The 18,244-nt window shown below is 50.1% G+C and overlaps 1 protein-coding gene across 2 annotated transcripts in view; it reads right to left on the reverse strand.

Annotated features, from left to right (window-relative positions):
- The window catches only part of PREX1 (phosphatidylinositol-3,4,5-trisphosphate dependent Rac exchange factor 1), a 197,278-nt gene extending 180,517 nt beyond the window's left edge, over positions 1–16,761 (reverse strand). For both annotated transcript variants that reach the window (XM_067708378.1, XM_067708376.1), the window contains exon 1: positions 16,417–16,761. In XM_067708378.1, the coding sequence (XP_067564479.1) occupies positions 16,417–16,629 (213 nt within the window). In that variant the 5' untranslated portion in view covers positions 16,630–16,761. The remainder of the gene's footprint in view (positions 1–16,416) is intronic.
- Positions 16,762–18,244: the final 1,483 nt, after the last annotated feature.

An 18,244-nucleotide genomic window follows, 5' to 3' on the forward strand; every position in this document is an offset into this window, starting at 1 on the left:
AAATCTTAAAACACTGTACAGGCCCGACAAAACCTATTTACAGGCTGCACTGGCTTGAGGACCCTCAATTTGGAACTCATGGTGCTATGGACCCATGGAGGATGAATGATAGTAAGACACACAGACAGACACAGACACACACATACCATTTATGGTCACTAAAGTTACAGAATCTGAAAATAAAGTTTCCCAAAGGCATCCTCTAGGCACACAGGATTCCTCCAACTCATCTGGACACAACTTAAAGCTCCCTCTCTGCCCTCCAAGCATCGGAGCTGTTGGACAAAAGCAGAACAATCATGGGATAGGAGTCAGGAAAACTGCTTTCAATTTCAAGTTCCATCACAAACTCAATTGGTAAGCCTGGACCAAGTCACTGAACAGTTCTGGGCCTCAGTTTCCCCTTCTGGAAAAATGAAATGAATGGGTGAGATGATGCCATGGTCTCTCTCAGCTCTGACAACCCGACTCTAGGATTCTAGGTGCCAATGATTTCTTTGGGTTAGTAAAGACCAAAAGGCCCGGGGCTCCCCTGGTGGCACAGTGGTTAAGAATCCACCTGCCAATGCAGGGGACATGGGTTCGAGCCCTGGTCCGGGAGGATCCCATGTGCCACGGAGCAACTAAGCCTGTGCGCCACAACTACTGAGCCCATGTGCCACAACTACTGAAGCCTGCATGCCTAGAGCCCGCGAGCCACAACTACTGAGCCCATGTTCCACAACTACTGAAGCCTCGTGCCTAGAGCCCGTGCTCCGCAACAAGAGAAACCACTGCGGTGAGAAGCCCACGCACCACAATGAAGAGTAGCCCCCACTCACCGCAACTAGAGGAAGCCCGCGTGCAGCAACGAAGACCCAACGCAGCCAAAAATAAAAAAATTTTTTTTAAAAACCAAAAGGCCCTAAACCAAAGTTTCTTCAGCCCCCAGTTACTGAATCAATAAAAGAACTGGCAACTTGAACAAAGACACATGTACTCTGTAATTGTGAAAAGCTGAAATCTATGTAAATGCCCAATATAAATGGAATGGTTAACTGATAATAATTTTATTAGTATATTATTATGTTATTATAATAATTATTATAATTATAGCTAATAAATACAGAGTGCTTACCATGTGCCAGGCACTGTTTTGAGAGCTTACAGATCTTACGGATCTTAATTCATCTAATTCCCCATCAATCTAAGAGGTGGGCACTATTTCCGGAAGTGAGGCATGCCCAGGTAAAGCAGCTTGACCACCATTACACAGCCGGTAAGTAGCCAGGATTTTGTTGCAGGATGGGGGACCCCTTCCAGGGCCCGAGAGTGGGCTCTTGTCTACATCTGGAAATGAATTGTCCAAGGAGACACACGTGCTGACAAAGCAGGAGACTTTACTAGAAAGGGGTGCCTGGGCAGAGAGCAGCAGGGTCAGGGACCCCACGAGAACTGCTCTGCCACGTGGTTTGCAGCCTCAGGTTTTATGGTAATGGCGTTAGTTTCCGTGTTGTCTCTGGCCAATCACCTTGCGTGACCCATAGTCTGAGTCAGGGTCCTTCCTCGTGGCGCACGCATGTCTCAGCCAAGATGGATTCCAGCGCGAGGGACTCTGGGAGGTTGGTTGTCCCCTCCCTCTTTAGGCCCCTCCCGAATTCTTTCAGTTAGTTTTCCACAGCGGCACCATGTTCCTTATCGGGACCTCCGGTTGTGAGACAACTCAGGCGAGCAGGCCTGGTCAAGGTGGGCGATTTCAGTCAACAGTTCCCTAACAACTCGACCTGAACAGAGCAGATCCAGAGCCCCACGTTTCACTACGAAGCCATTAAAGGCTTAGTGACGAAGAGTGCTTGGCAGGGACACAAGGAGCTGCACAGAAGGGGCAAGAGAAGACGAAACATAGTGTGTGCGGCGTGATCACACCTCAGCTCAAACAGAACGCAGAGAGCAAGTAGGAAATGTACCAAAAGGTGAAGTGACTGTTTGGAAGGGTGAGATCTTTTTGCTTGTCTTGATTTTCCAAATGTTCTACAAAGAGCAGAGACAGCAAAAACGGCCAACGCGTGGAGGGCGTCCCTGGAAGCCAGCTCTGTGCCCAACACCTACTATTTTACTCCACCATACCTTCTCCTCTCAGCCGCCACCCCGGGGGCCCAGATGTTTGCCTGGAAAAATGAAATGAATGGGTGAGACTGCTGACTCACCAGCATCTACAACACAGCCAGGCACTCAGTAGACGCTCAATAAAATGTGTGGAAGAGAAGAAGCCTATGGGGGAGAAACAGAGATTTCCCCTTTTTATAGCCAAAGAAACTGAGGCCCAAGAGGCATTTGCCCAGCGTTACAGAGCTGGTAAGTAGTGGCCTGGGAGAAGCATGTCAGAGCCACATCTTAGTGGAGAGTTCCTACTACCCACACAAGGCTAAAAGTCACACACAGTCAAAATCGCCAAAGAAAGCAATGAAATATGATGCATGATCCAGGATTGGACCCTGGACTGGGGATGGGGAAGGAGGGGAGGGGAGGTATAAAGAACATTTTTGGGAAAATAGGTGAAATTTGAATATAGATTGCAGATTATATAATTTTTTTTTTTCGGCTGTACCACATGGCTGATGAGATCTTAGTTCCCCAACCAGGAACTGAACCTGGGCCCTCGGTAGTGAAAGCGTGCAGTCCCAACCACTGGAGAGCCAGGGAATTCCCATGGATTGTATAATTTACTATCAGTGTTACATTTCCTGATTTTGTTCAGTGTCTTGTGGTTATATTAGAGAATGTCTGTGTTCTTAGGAGATACATGCTGAATTATTTAGGGGCATCATGTCTGCCATTACTCTCAAATGGATCAAAGTAATAATAATAATGTGTGTGTGTGTGTCTGTGTGTGTGTGTATGCACACATATGTTTGTATGTAGAGGGCAGGGGAAGTGGGGAGGAAGGGAAAGAGAAGGGGAGAATTTTAAAACAAATGTAGCCCAGGGCCAACAATTGGTGAATTCAGGTGAAAGGTACACGGGGTGCTCTATATTCTTGAAATGTCAAAATAAAAAGTTACCAAAAAATTAACTTTGAAAAAATGCATTAAAATGTCCACAAATACAGCACACTGGAGTTCTACATCTAGACCGCTGAACATATGTAGAAAGGTATAACATATACAGCCAGGTACATACATAAAACATCATTTTACCACACTTGGTTCCATAAGAGAGAGCCTGTAATTGAACGGACATAAGGGAATGGGCTTTTGACACACACGCCCCCACCGTATTTGTTACCTTTGTGATTGAGGGGAAATAAACCTTAAAAGACCACCCAATCGACAGCCTGGCCAGCCATCAGCTAGTGGCTGGGACCACACAGAGCTCCCTCTGCCCTCCCAGTGTGGTAGGGGCAGGAGGTCAAGGATGCCAGCCTGCAGCCACTCCCCATGCTGTGGTCCATGCTCCCCAAAGTCAAGGAACCAGGGAGGCCTGGTGGCAGGAACCAGGAGGGCCTCTGCCACAGAGTGCACCCCATTCGATCCCTTTCACTCACACATTCGCTCCCTCGACCCATACTAACAGCACCCGTTATGTGCTAGGTGCTGGAGGGGTGTCAGTGAACACAGCAGACCATATGACTTACATCCTAGGGGAGTAGACAGACACTAATCAAGTAAACAGACAAGATTATTTCAGGGAGTGACAGGAACCAAGAAGAATACAGAGACCATGACTTGAAGGCTCTCTGAGGAAGTGACACTGGAGTTACAGCTGAACAAGAGGGAAGGACCCCTGATGTGGCACAGTTAAGGGTGATGCAGGCAAGAAGAACAGCAAATGAAAAGGTTCACCAGCCTAGCAAGTTCAAGAACAGAAAGAAAGCTGATGGGACCAGGACATAGTGAACGTAGGGAGAGATGAGGTTGGCATGGTGAGCAGAGTCCTGATCACAGAGGCCTTGTAAGCCACAGCAAGGAGTCTGGATTCAACCTCAATTTCCTGCTCCCCTTACCTTTAGTGCAATGGGGATGGGGAAGAAGGAGATCCTTTTTGATTGACATTGCCTCATCAAACAAACCAGAATGAAATGGCAGGATATTAGACCTAAACCCAGCCCTGTCAATAAGTACATTAAATGTATGTGAGCTAAATAGTCCAATTAAAAGGCAGAGACTGTCAGTATGGATAAAAAAGCAAGATTCAGCTCTGTGATGCCTATAAGAGATGGACTTGAAATATAAAGACACAAAGAGGCTAACAGGAAAGAGACAGAAAGCAGAAAGCATAAGTGAGCTGGCGTGGCTATATTAATATCAGACTAAAGAGACTTCAAGACAGTGAGCATTATCGGGGTGAAGAGCAGTATTTCATGATGATAAAAGACTCCATTCATCAGGAAGACATAATCATAAACGTGTATGTTCCAACAAAATGACTTTAAAGTAAAACTGAAAGAATTCAAGGAAGAGATACACAGACCTACAACCATAGTTGCAGACTTCTACCAGTAACTGGTAGAACAAGGGGACCAAAAGTCGGTAAGGAGGCTTCCCTGGTGGCGCGGTGGTTGAGAGTCCGCCTCCCAATGCAGGGGACGCGGGTTCGTGCCCCGGTCCGGGAAGATCCCACATGCCGCGGAGCAGCTAGGCCCGTGAGCCATGGCCGCTGAGCCTGCACGTCCGGAGCCTGTGCTCCGCAATGGGAGAGGCCACAACAGTGAGAGTCCCGCATACCGCAAAAAAAAAAAAAGTCGGTAAGGACACAGAAGACCTGAACAACACTATAAACCACGCTGATCTAAATGACATTTGTTGAACATTCTACCCAACAACAGAGGAGCCCAGGCAGACCTCATTTTATCGCGCTTCACTTTATCATGCTTCGCAAATATTGTGTTTTTTACAAATTGAAGGTTTGTGGCAATCCTGTGTCGAACAAGTCTGTAGGCACCATTTTTCCAACAGTACTTGCTTACTTCATGTCTCTGGGTCACTTTTAGTAATTCTTACAATATTTCAAACCTTTTCATTATTATATTTGTTATGGTGACCTGTGATCAGTGATCTTTGATGTTACTATTGCAATTGTTTTGGCATTTTTAGCAATAAACTATTTTTTAATTAAGGTATGTACATTGTTTTTTTTAGACATAATGTTATTGCACACTTAACAGACTACAGTATAGTGTAAACATAGTTTTATATGCACTGGGAAACCAAAAATTTAGTGTGATTCCCCGAATGGCGATATTCACTTTATTACGGTGGTCTAGAACCAAACCCGCAATATCTCTGAGGTCTGCCTACACACATTCTTTTCCAGTGCACAGGGAATGGTCACTAAGGCAGACGTATGCTGGGTCATAAACCAGCATTTCAAAGGGCTGGAAATCCACAGAGCATATCCTCTGAGCACAACAGAATTAAATTAAAAATCACTAAATAATAAGTTATCTGAAAAAGCCCCAATATTTAGAAATTAATACCAACCAGCATGGGTGCCGCAATCCTATCCCACCCTTAGGGTGACAACATATGACACAAATGTCTCCTAAAGGAGGGAGCCATCAGGCACCTGCCCCATGGCCAGGTCTGAGCCTAAACCCCCACTAGGAGGGGGGAGGGGACCTAGGGGAGCAGATGCTCCGGGCTCATCCTCAACAACCCAATCAGCAAATCACTTCAAGACATACCAGGGGTCTGTGTTAGAGAGACCAGGTCCTGCCAGGGAGGGAAGTGGCATCCCACCCACATCCCACTTAAGCCATCTCGCTCAAAATGAACCCAATGACTCCACCAACCAATCAATCCACCTCACTCAGGGTCCATCCTGGACAGGGCCAGAGAGGGAAAAAACAACATACAGTGGTCAAGAACATGAACTCTGGAATCAATCTGAGTTCAAATCCACCACCTACCATGGTGGTAAGCAGAAGCCTGAGATGGCCCCCAGGTGTCCTGCCCCCTTGTGTCCATGCCCTGGAGGATCTGTTCTCCTTTTGAATAGGTGGGACCATGCAGCTGAGTTCATTCCTGTGATGAGGTTATGGGAAGGGGCCATGTTTAAGGGGGCACATGACAAGGACCTGAGGGCAGCCTCTAGGAGGTGAGAGTCATCACAAGCAAATAGCCTGCAGGAAAATGGGGACTTCAGTCCTACAGCCACAAGAAAGTAAATTCAACCAAGAACCTAAGCAGAGGCCCCCAAGACTCAGACAAGACCACAGCCCTGGTCAATACCATGACTGCAGCCTCGTGAGACCTGCAGCAGGAAACCCAATTACATCATGCCCGGAATTCTGACCACAGAAACTGCAAGGTGATTATCAATAGGGCTGCTTCAAACTACTAACTGTGGAGTAATTTGTTACACAGCAACAGATAACGGATACGTCCTCTCTTGTGATCCCGGGCAAGTGGCCTCACATTTCTGGGCCTCACTTTCTTCATCTGCACAACTGTGAGAATGCAAAGGAAGCAGGATGTGTAACAGCCTCACCCAGGAAGTAGGGAATGGTTTATTCCATGTCTACTCAAGTCTGTGGAGGGATCTCAGAGTGGGGTGCTGGGGAGCCTTAACGCATTTTTGAGAAGTTGACCATTTTTTTTCTATCCTTAAGTGGGTTCCTTAGGGAAGGAGATGGCTATTCTCTTCTAGCTCCAAATGCCAGTCATTCCAGAGATGCCCTTGTTCCCAACTGCCTTCAGAGTACAGAGACCAGGAGTCCGGGGCAAGGGGCCACTTGGTCAAAATGAATTCAGTTGCTTATTTCAAGCCCCAGGAATGATCTGAGGCACTTTTTTCAAGATGAGGCCCTGTAACTGTCCTTGTACAAAAAATAGGGAAATACTAAGAACTTAAAACATAATAATAATTTTAATGAAAGAACGACCACCATTGACTGGAGCCTGGCCATGTCCCAGACACTGAGCAAAGTGTCCCAACCCATTTACAAATGAGGAAACTGAGGCCCAGAGAGGGAAAGATCCTTGCCTAGGGCCACACAACCACTGAGGGGCAGAGACACAATTCAGACCCAGACAGTCTGGGCCAGACCCTGGGCCCCAAAAGTCCACACAGAAATATTTAGGGGGCTTCCCTGGTGGCGCAGTGGTTGAGAGTCCGCCTGCCGATGCAGGGGACACGGGTTCGTGCCCCGGTCCGGGAAGATCCCACATGTCGTGGAGTGGCTGGGCCCGTGAGCCATGGCCACTGAGCCTGCGCGTCTGGAGCCTGTGCTCCGCAACGGGAGAGGCCACAGCAGTGAGAGGCCCACGTAACACACACACACACAAAAAAAATTTAGCAGTTACATAAATCAAGATAATCACGTTATTTAAAAAATATATAAACATGTATACAGAAGAGAGGCTTTTTTTTCCTTCATTCAACAAATATTTAATGAGGACCTACTATGTGCTAGGCATTGTTCTTGGTGCTGGAGAGAGAGAATAAATTAAAAACCAGAGAGACAATAAAATTAAAAATTTATTTAATTTAAATAAATTAAAATTGAAAAGGAGACAGGAAGCGGTGAGTGAGGGTGGAGTACAATTTCAAATTAGAAGTGGGGGTTGGTCAGAAAAGACCTCATGGAGACCATGACGTTTGAGCAGAGGCCTGAAGGAGTGAGCCACAGGGATACTGGAGGAAGAGCATTCCAGAAAGAACAAGTGAGAAGACCCTGAAGCAGGAGCATGCCAGGTGCATCTGAGAAAGGGCCAATGTGGGTGGAGGGAAGTGAGGGAGGGAATGAGAGCAACAGGAGATTCTGGAATTAGATGGCGGTGATGATTGCACAACTTGTGAATACACCCCAAACCACAGAATCGTACGCTTTAGGGGGTAAAATTTACCATGTGTGAATCATATCTCAATTAAAGAAAAAAAACTGTATGAGAAAAAAAGATGACTAGGAGAGGGATGGGAGAAGTGACAGGGGCAGAGCATGCAGGACCTTCCAGGCCACTCTAAGGACGTGGCTTTTATTCTGAGGGCGGTGGCAGCCACAGGAGGGCTTTGAGTGGTGCAGCGGCATGACCTAACTTAAGTGCTAACTAGGCTCCTCAGGCTGTGTATGGTGAACAGACCGTGGGAGGCAAGGGTGAGAGCAGAGGAGGCGATGGCCAGTTCCAGATGGTGTGTCCCGGGGCAAGTTACCCTCTGTGCCTCAGTTTTCCTCATCTGTGAAGTGGGTCTGAAAAAGACTTTTTTTTTTCCCCCCAAGGGCAGGGGTGAGAGCTGATACCAGATAAAGTGCTGTTATGACAGCTGTGAGTGGAGGGTGGAGTCCAAGGTGCCACCTAACAGTTCTTAATCATACAAATCAGTTTCTTGAACAGAAAACAAGGGGTGCCCCCTCCCTCCCGGGAAGCAGGAAGCCATCTCACCCCCCAGGGGCTCCTCAGCCCACTAAGACTCAAACCCAAACTGCTCACCATGTGTGTGAGGCCCATGCCACCAGGCCCCCGCTGCCCATGCCAACCTCACCTCCCCTCCAGTCACCCTGGCCTCTTGCTATTCCTCAAACAAGCCAAACACGGTCCTGCCTCAGGGCCTTGGCACATGCCATTCCCTCTACCTGGAACACACTTCTCTCGACTCTTTCCACAGCTGGTTCCTTCTCTGCCACAGGACTCAGCTCAGATGCCACCTCTTCAGAGAGGCCTCCCTTGACCACCCCATCTCAATAGATGCCACCGTCCCTGTCACCAACATATCCCCATTTTATTTCCTCCTTGGTGTACCCACTCTCAAACTGTGTGGACTTGAGCAAGTCACTCAACCTCTCTGGGCCTTAGTTTCCCAACCTGCAAAATAGGTATAATGATGGTCTCTACTTCAGAGGGTTGTTGCAAGGGTTCAAGGAGATAATTCACATAGCACCTGGCACACAGCAGGGCCTCAGTGGATTAGTTTATCATTATTACACCTCTTGTCACTCTCCCAAGTGACCTCTTTTTTGTACGGTCCGAAGATTCTATGAGGGCAAGAACCTTGTCCATCTTGTACTGGCCACATGCCAACACCTAGCCCAGTGTCTGGCACTTAGTAGGTGCTTAACGTCCGTTTAGTGAATGAACAAGTGAATCTGTGAATGAAAGCACTGACTGCCCACGCCCCGCTCTGACCCTGGCCTCACCCCTCCTGGGAGTAGCCCCTTGCAGAAGCCACCCACCCTCTCCAGCGAGGGGAGGAAAGACCTCAGATCTCCGTGGCAACTGGCCACCTGCCTCTACCAACCTTCAGTGGCCCTAGTCCCGCCAGCCTGAAATAGCCTCACCTCTCCTGGCCCAGAAACAAGGGATCGGCTGTCAGCTCCGCACTGGGGAAGGAACCAGGCGGGTAAACACAGATTGTGTGTCTGACCACAAGACAAAAGAGGGGCGGGCAGGCAGATCCTCTTCTGGTCCTCCAGGAGCCGAGAAAATAAAAATAAACCCAAAACTCCACACTCGGCTGGGAGGCTGGAGGGCTTCCCTCCTTCCTCAGGGCTTCCTTCTGTGGCAAGTACTTCAGGGAGGCTGACCCTGCTCAGCACTCAGCTGTGCCAGGTGCAAGGAAGACTACGCTCCATCCTTGCAGCCACCCTAGGAGGGCTACGACCACCTTACAGACGGGGAAACCAGGGCTCATAGAGGCAAAAGGACTTGTCCAAGGTCACAGGGCTGGGTTTCAAACCCAGGCCATTTGTCTGTAGAGTCTGTGCTCTTAACCATGAACCCAAGACACACTGCGGAGTGAAAAGAACACAGCGTACCATGCCATTTATGTAAACACACACGCATTTTCACATACACATCGATGCTACACATGGCTATGTAGGCCTGTAAATGCCCTAAAATGGTCTGAAAGCAGAGCTGGTGGTCAAAGGAGGTTTCAGCCAGTGATTCCCAGCCCGGAGCTATTTTGTCCCCAGGGGACATGTGGCAACGTTTAGAGACATTTCTGATTGTCCCAACTGGGGGAAGGGGATGCTACTGGCATCTAGTGGGTAGAAGCCAAGGCTGCTGTTAAACATCCCGCAATGCACAGGACAACCCCACAACAAAGAATAATCCCGCCCAATACGTCAATAGTGCCGAAGGTTGGAAGATGGAGGGATTCACCCCAGACCAGGTACTAGGGCTGGAAATGCCCCCTGTAGGTGAACCTGTTTAAGGAGGATGTTGAATCCAGGCTAAAACACAAATCCCCAGAGAAGGCCCCCAAGCCCTCTCTCCCCAGAACTCTCAGGTTGGAACCCTGACCAGCTGCAGAGTCACCACCCTTCACCAGGGCTCACCTCCCCCTTGGGGCCGCAACTGCTGCAGGGGGTCCCTCCAGGGGGGTCTCAGACCCTCCACCCCCTGGCTTGCTCGCAAGTTCTACGTCTCCTAAATTCTGGGGCAAGAACCAGCTCTGACCTCACCTGGTGCCTGCGAAACAAAGCCAGTGGGACACGATACTCTGGTTGCCCACCTCTCACTAGGGTTCCAGCCAGAGAACCTGTGTCTATTGGAAAAAAGAAGAGAAATCACAAAAATCTGGGAAGTAAAGTTCTGCAGCAAGGCATGGCTTACTTCAAAGACTCAACTCTTGCAAAAGCTTTAAGAGAGGAACGCTGTAAAGCAGAAAGGATGTGGGTTTCTTAATCTGAGGGTGTGGCCCCAAGCCCAACAGCTCTTCTGCTCACTGGCTTGATAAAGGAGGGATACTCTCTAAGAAAGAGATGCCCCTTGAAGCCTCCAGAAGCCAGGGACACCAACCCCATCCATCTCTTCTTAAAGTGACAGAGAAATGGTCACAAGAGCAAACACCAAAATAATAGTGAATGGATGTCCGGGATGCTTATCTGAAGAGCACTCTCATTCAAATGCACGAGTTCTAGCATCCCTGAGTCATCTTTCTCATAAGGACAAGGACCACGTTTGCCCTGTTGACGGCTGCATCTTTGTGGCCTAAAACACTGCCCGGAATATACAGCAGGTGCTCCCTATACACGTACACGCTGAGAAAAACTGTCTAATTTCTTTATGGCTTTACCTATACGTAGCTCTGTTTGCAATACACAAAAGATGGGCCTCACCTAACTCTTACTGATGCTTAGGTTTTTATCAGCACAAAATTTTCACTTGCTTCCTGAAAATGTTCAGGCCAATACAAAGTGGCCTGGTCCTGGCCCTCTAGCATCCTGAAGCTCAGATAATTTGGACCTTTTGGCTTAATTCTTGCCCACCTGGGCAGCCCAGAGGCCTCACAAAGACAGTAATTTGGGTCATGAACACAGCACCATGTTGGGGCAGTTAAGGGTAGTGGTAAAGAATGGGGGCTATGCAGCCAGACTACCTGGGTTTGAATCCCAGCTGGGTCAGGCTGTGTGACCTTGGGAAACTGACTTGGCCTCTCTGTGCCTTTGTTTCATTTGTAAAATGGTAAGCACAATAATACCTGGAACTTTTGAGCTGATACACAGAGAATGCTTTATATGGGGCTTACAAACATCTAGCACTACATAAATGTTAGCAAAATTATTATTACTATTGCTGTACATTCATCTAATAATCATGCTGAAAATGCAATTACTTCCATCGGCGATTTGTAAAAAATATATTCTCATACATATGCATAATTTTACGTGCAAAGGGCATTACAAACAGCCTTTCTTAGAACATTTTTTCCTTTTTCATCTTTCTGCTTGCCTTTCTTCACAAGATACACGTCTTTTCATCTTTCTCTCCAAACTCCTGTAATGTTATACACACAACGTACATCATGTTATGGTTAGTGTTTTTCCCAAGGCAGAACTTCTTAGCATCCTACTTTGCACAACACAAGCTTGTGAAAAACCCCCACATCACTGGTTAGGTCATTCTGTTTCAGTGACCGTGGAATTTAAAACGTACCCCCCTGTCCCCACTCCCCAGCACTGCTCCCTAGTGTCAGACTAGGACTACAAAAATCTTAAAAAAAAAAAAAAATAGTGACAACACAAAACCACACAGTTTCTTGTTTCAGCAAGCAGAGCTCCAATGAAAAGAAAAGCTTTCGTCTCCTAACCCCAAAAAGCAGAACCACAGAAGATATTCTGGGAGCCTTCTGCCCACACCCCCTGATCCTCAGGGACCCTGGCCCAGCCAGCTCAGGCAGACCCTCTGGCTGCCTGAGAGTGACAGGTCTCTGTCCTCAGCCAACGGGAGCCCTTCAGGGTGGGCTGCTGACCACTCACTCCGCACGCAGGAGTCTCTCAGCTCATCCGCCCAGGCTGGATGGCACGTCCATCAGGGGACCCACTGGCACCTACCCTGACGACAGACCCCCCACCCCGCTTGCAGGCAGAGACCCCAAACCAATCCAACCAAGAGGCAAGTGGGTTCAAGGCTCACCCGGCCTTTCTTTAAGGGGGAAGACTTTGAGCCCCAAAGAGACAACCTCAACTGCCCCCCGTTGCTGCACATCCCCCCAAAAGCCACCAGAGCATTCTGGGCACCTACTGGTGCCTGGTACAGTGCTAAGAGCGTTAACCTCAGGCTCATTGAGGATTCAACAACACCCCTATGATGCAGCAGGTGCTGTACTATGCCCATTGTACAGATGGGGAAACTGAGGCACAGAGTAGGCTGGTGACCTGCCCAGGGCCACCTACAGGCGGTGCGGAGTAAAGCCAGGATTTGAACACCAGCAGCCTGGCTCCAGAGCCCCACATTCAACCCTCACGCCATGAACAGACACAGAGTGCAAAGGAGGAACCCAGCAGCCTGACGTTTCCATTCTTCTAAGTTCTGCCCGTTGTGCGGAAGAGAGAACAGGAGTCACAGAGGGGAAGTAACCAGAAGAAGCATAGGCAGAGGGTAATTGTCACAGAGACCTGGATTCGAATCCCAGTTTTGCCACCCTAATAAGGCAGGTGTCAAGCCCTTTATAAGCCAGAGGTAGTCTGCGAAGTGGCTAGGAACATGAGTTCTGGGGTGGGCAGCTGTCTACATGACCCAGGGCAGCTCACTTAAACTATCTATGCCTCAGTTTCCTCATCTGCCAATGGGGATAAGGACAGCACTTCCTTCATAGGGATGTTGGAAAGATCAAATGAGTTGATAGAAGGGTAAATGATGAATCAGTGTCAGCTCCTACACAGTAATGACTGTCATTATTATTATCATTATTAACACTGCCCAAGAGTACACACAGTGCACCCAACACAGCCGGGGCTTCTAGATGTTGAGATCCAAGTTTCAGCCAAAACCCGGGGCATTTTCTCCCACAATCTCTATGGGGTCCCCCAAGAGAGATCCAGCATCCATACAAGAGGGCTGTCCTTGCCTTTCCATGACTCTTCAATAAACACACAAAATACGGCACCAAAGTCATCAGTCCCCATCGGAGATAGGGGAGGAGGTGCAATCCAGTTCCTGAAGGAGGTGGGCAATGATGGGGAGATTCTAGAGGAACCAGAGAGCCCCAGGCCCGGAACCAAACAAAACCACTGGTTCCGGAGTGTAGATGGTCAAAAGGAAATTCACTCAGAGTTCCTGTCCTCCTTTCAGTGCTGACTCACATCTCACTTCCTCCAAGCAGCCCTCCCTGACTACTCCTGCTTGCTAGATGCTAGAATCCTATCATCTTAATCATCTTTAATATTTAATAATAATCATCTGTAATATTTAATTATCATATAACAATTAATGATAATAACTAATATTTAGAAATGCCTTACTACCTGCTAGGCACTGTTCTAAGTGCTTTATATATATTTATATAACTCACTTATCCTCTTAAAAACCCTATAAGATCTATTATCATTCTCCATTTCACAGATGAGGAAAGTGAGGTTCAGAAAGGTCAAGCCACTTGCCTAAGGTCACACAGCCCAAGGACCCGACCCCAAGCAGTCTGGCTCCAGCCCAGCCTCATACTTGGATTTCTGTAAACACCCATTTCGCCACCTTTGACTAGAACCTGGCCCTCCTCGAGGGCAGGAACTTAGAACTGGCTTTTCTGCATTTCGCACAATGCTCAGTCTACCCCAAAGACTTCATTTCTACTGGCGACAGGACCTTAAAACAAGGGACACAAGGAGGCCAAGGCAACCCTTCGAGACCTGCCTCTGCCACATGGAATTAAAAGCAGGGAGGGATTACCCAGCATTCTTCCGAGTGGGAACAAGCCCTCAGTAAGTATAAAGGCTGGGAGGAGAGAGTGGGAAGACAGGAGAGAATCACAACCTGCAAGTTGCCAGCCTCGCTGCCATGGAAAACCTTGGTAATTAGCAGTTCGTGAAGCTCTAAGCCCTGGGTTTTCAAAACTGAAAGATCTTGCGTCGTTTAGGGACCGTTTCTGATGGAGCCAAACAAGAGAGGTCTCCTACAGCTCACAAACGAGGTATCGCTAGTCGGGTTACACAACCAGTCTGTTTCTGGCACCAGCTTGGGGACACCCAAAAGGACATGGCAGAAAGAAAGCCTGGATTCCCCTTCCCTCATTTGACAAGTGGGGAAACTGAGGCCAGGACATGTGCACGACTGATCCAAGATATCCAAGTCGGAACCAGCTCATCTCAAAACTGACAGGTCAATACAAAAAAAACAAAAAACAAAAAACTGATGAGCTCAGCAAATTCAAAGTGTCAAGGAGATACTATGGAAGTAGAGAAATCTTTTTTTTTCTGTTTCTTTAATAAGGATGGTTGATTCCAATCAATTTCCATCATTCCAGCTTCCTCAGACTCTACACATGGACAATTTAAAACCACAGTGAACCCAAATGCCATCTCTATCTGTTCTGAAAGGCACCACACCGTCCAGAGCAAGGACGTGGGAGGAAGATGTATATTTTCTTTCCTATTAATATAAAAATCGGCTTGTCTTTCCTCTTTCCCTTCCAGACTGAGAAGCAGGGAGTGGCTAAAAGGAGAAATGAGGAGTCCCCTAGAATCTGAGGTTGCTCAGAGATACCAGGGCTGTCTACATCTTTAATTCAAACTGAGCAGATTCTTTTTTCTTTTCTTTTCTTTTCTTTTCTTTTTAACTGTGAGAGAGGGAGGGATGGGAAAGAAAGGCCAACCCTGCCTCATTCTCACAGGCCTTTCTAGAAGGGTCCTTTAGCCAAATGGTTTTCAATGCCTCTGCACAACTCTCCTCCCCGCCCATCCACCCCTCAACACACACACCTCTTTTCACAGAGAGAAGGGCTCTGTCCTCCTTGAGTTAAAACTCGGACCTCACACAGCCTCAGCTGCACCCCCAAGCCACGGGGGACCCCAGAGGATGCCAGAGTCTCCCTCTTTCCCCGGAGACTGGGAGCTGTAGAGCCTGGCTCTGGGGTTTCTGAAGGAAACACCAACCGCCCCCGCCCCACCTCCCCAACCAGCCCTTCCTGAACCAGGATTAAAAGACTTCCTAGAGCAGAGAAGGGAGTAAATGAGGTCCCAGTAGGAGGTTTGGAGATTAAAGCCCTCGGAGTCTCCTAATTTCCAGCAAGGCTCACCCCACTCCCACCCCCTAGCCACTTTTCTCACTTCCTAGGAGAGTAGGGAAGTGGCCCCTTCCTCCCTCTCACAGAGAAAAAAAAAAGAAGAAGAAGAAGAAGAAAAAAAAATGCAGCCGAGAATAGGGGTTTGGAGCACTAGCTCAGACTGCCCTGGTTCAAAATCCGGTATCCCCAAGTAACCAGTTGTTTGATTCTGGGCAAGTTACTCAACCTCTCTGGAGCTAAACTCTCCCATCTAAAAAATGAGGGAAATATTCGTCCCTACTTCATGGGCCACTTGTGAAGGTTCAACCTTCTCATGACAAATGTAAGCGCCTGGCACATAATAAGTGCTCAATTATTTTACAGCATCTGACGCTGTGGTTTTGCAACTTGGAGTTGGGGATGGGGAGGATGGGACTGAACCTCGGAGTCGTGAGTTCGAAACCCACTGTCCCCAAGCTCCAGCAAAAGCGTGTGCGTGGGAAAGAGGGGTCCTACCCCGAGGTTTTGTCGACTTCTGTCCCTACTCCGGGCTTTGGGTTTTATCCTACTCTACTGGGCGCTTAGGGACTCTGGGCTCTAGGATTTCTAGGGTCCGTCCTAGATGAGTAGTCTGTGATGCACTAGGTGGCGAAGAAATCCCCGGGGAAAAAAACGCAAGCCCAAGCTCCCGGCGCCTGGCTCCCAGAGACCCTGCCTCACGGATGTAACTAATTTTAAAACTATTTGAAAGGCGGAGAAGGGGAAAGAAAAAGACAAAAGGACAGCGTGCCGTGGGGAGAAACGGAGTGAGGGAGACCCCGGGTCGGGGCCGGCCAGGGAGGCGACAGCCCAGCTCTGGAGGAGGCCGCCCTCCCCACGTCTGAGGTGATTCTCGCGCCGCCCGGGGGCCGTGGCCACAGGTTGTGGGGACCACCCCGCGCCGGAGGCCCCTGCGCTCCGCAGCGGGGCTGGCGGCTGGAGCGGAGGCTGTCCCCGCGCTCCCCGGGCTACACTCACCGACTGCAAGAAGCGCAAGGTGCCCACGTAGTCCCTCTCGGTGCCCAAGATCTCGTTGAGGACGCAGAGGCGGAGGCGCAGCTGGCGCTCCGACTCCCGGGCGGCCGCGCACTGGCCGGAGATGGGCGCAGCGTCGCCGGGTGCCCGGGGGTCCAGGTGGGCACCGTCCCCAGCCCCGTCGCCGCTGGGATCGCTGCCGCCGGGCACCTCCATCCTAGCGCGGCCGCGCGGCACCGGCTCCTTCCCCCGCGCGGAGGTCGCGCCGAGCGGCGACTCAGGCGTCCAGGCACTCCATCCCGGACGGGGCGCGCCGGCGGGCCGGGCTCAGCGGCGCGCCCGGCGCATGGCGCGGCGGGCGAGCAGGCGGGACTGGGGGCGGGCAGCCCGGGCCGGGGGCGGAGGCAGCGCGCGGAGGCAGGACGAGGGGAGGGAGGAGGCCGGCCCTCGGGGCTCCCAGACGGCTGGCCAGGCCGCCGCCTCCCCCGCCGCCAAGGGAGCGTCTGCCAAGTGCCACGCCGTGCTCGGGCCGCAGAGGCGCTCCGGGCGCGCACTGGGCCCCTTGGAGACGCGCCGCGGCGCTGGGCTGGTACGTCGGAAGCTCGGCTCGGCCTGAGCTGGGCGCCCGGGGCTCTTGGGCGAAAATCTTCCACGAGGGGCCCCGCAGAGCCCCGAGAGTCCGAAGCAGCGCGCCCGCCGCGGCCAACGCACCAACTCCGCGCCCGGACGCGTGGCGCCCCCCCGTCCGCCGCGGGCTACGCCACTCCCACCCCGACACACGCGACACCCACCGCGCGCAGCACAAACACGCAGGTCCGGTCGCCGGCCGCCGCCGCTCGGGCTGAGTCAACACCCTGTTGGAAAAGCTGGCAGCGGAGCCGCGCAGGAGAAAGCCCTCCCCACCACGCGCGCCCCCGCCGGCCCCGGGAAGAAAGCGGTGACCCCAGCCCCTGCCTTTGGGACACCCAGGCCTTTGGGTGCCCTCGGGCGCTGCCACGACCTTGGGAAGGAAGACGCACGGCTCTCTCGTTCTCTCTCTTACCCCCTCTTTTCTCTTTCCCCTTCCTTTTTCTTTCCTTCCTTCTTCTCTTTTTCTCTTTCTTTATAACTTCTGTGCCTCCCATGAGATGAGCCTGCCCTTTCCAACCTTTCTCAGAGGAAATTATTTGCTCTCCAGTCACTAATCAAGCAGCTGCTCTGCCCGTGCCTCCTTCCATACACCCCCAGCCCCCATAAGGCCTTTGGAAACCCGGCTTCTAGTCTAGGCTGCTCTGTGTGACCTTGATAATCAGCAAACTGCTAGAGAAGTGTCTTCACCTGCCGCACTAGACGATGTGAAGGGACGATCCCTCTGGGACCTGTTCAGGTTAAAATCCCAGCTCCCGCACTTGCTAGTTTCCTCGGGTGACCTTGCCCTGGTATCCTTACCTCAACAGCCTCAGTGTTATCATTACAGTGGGAATAATCATGGTACCTAGCTAATGGGGTCCTACAGGGTTATGTGTTAATCCATAGGGGTACTTGGAATAGTGCCCAGCACCTAGAAATTTCTCTATAAATGTTTATTATTAATATTGCATGTATGAACAGCCCTCTTAGCCCAGCCCGACTTTCCATACTGTCCACACAGTTCCTAACCTGCCCCTGTTCAAGGGCCAGAGACTGTGTCTCTGCAGTGGATTGGCTGACTCATGTAATATCCCCCCGTAGACTGTCATCATCCTTTAGGCTGTTCCGAACACCCAGGATCATTCTCCCAATGGCCTCTGGGTAAGTACTGCAAGTGCATAAGGACACAAGGAGAGAGTGGGGTGTCTTCTGCCCTCTCAGA

The sequence above is a fragment of the Pseudorca crassidens genome, chromosome 15 (genome assembly GCF_039906515.1).
Source record: "Pseudorca crassidens isolate mPseCra1 chromosome 15, mPseCra1.hap1, whole genome shotgun sequence".
NCBI lineage: Eukaryota > Metazoa > Chordata > Mammalia > Artiodactyla > Delphinidae > Pseudorca > Pseudorca crassidens.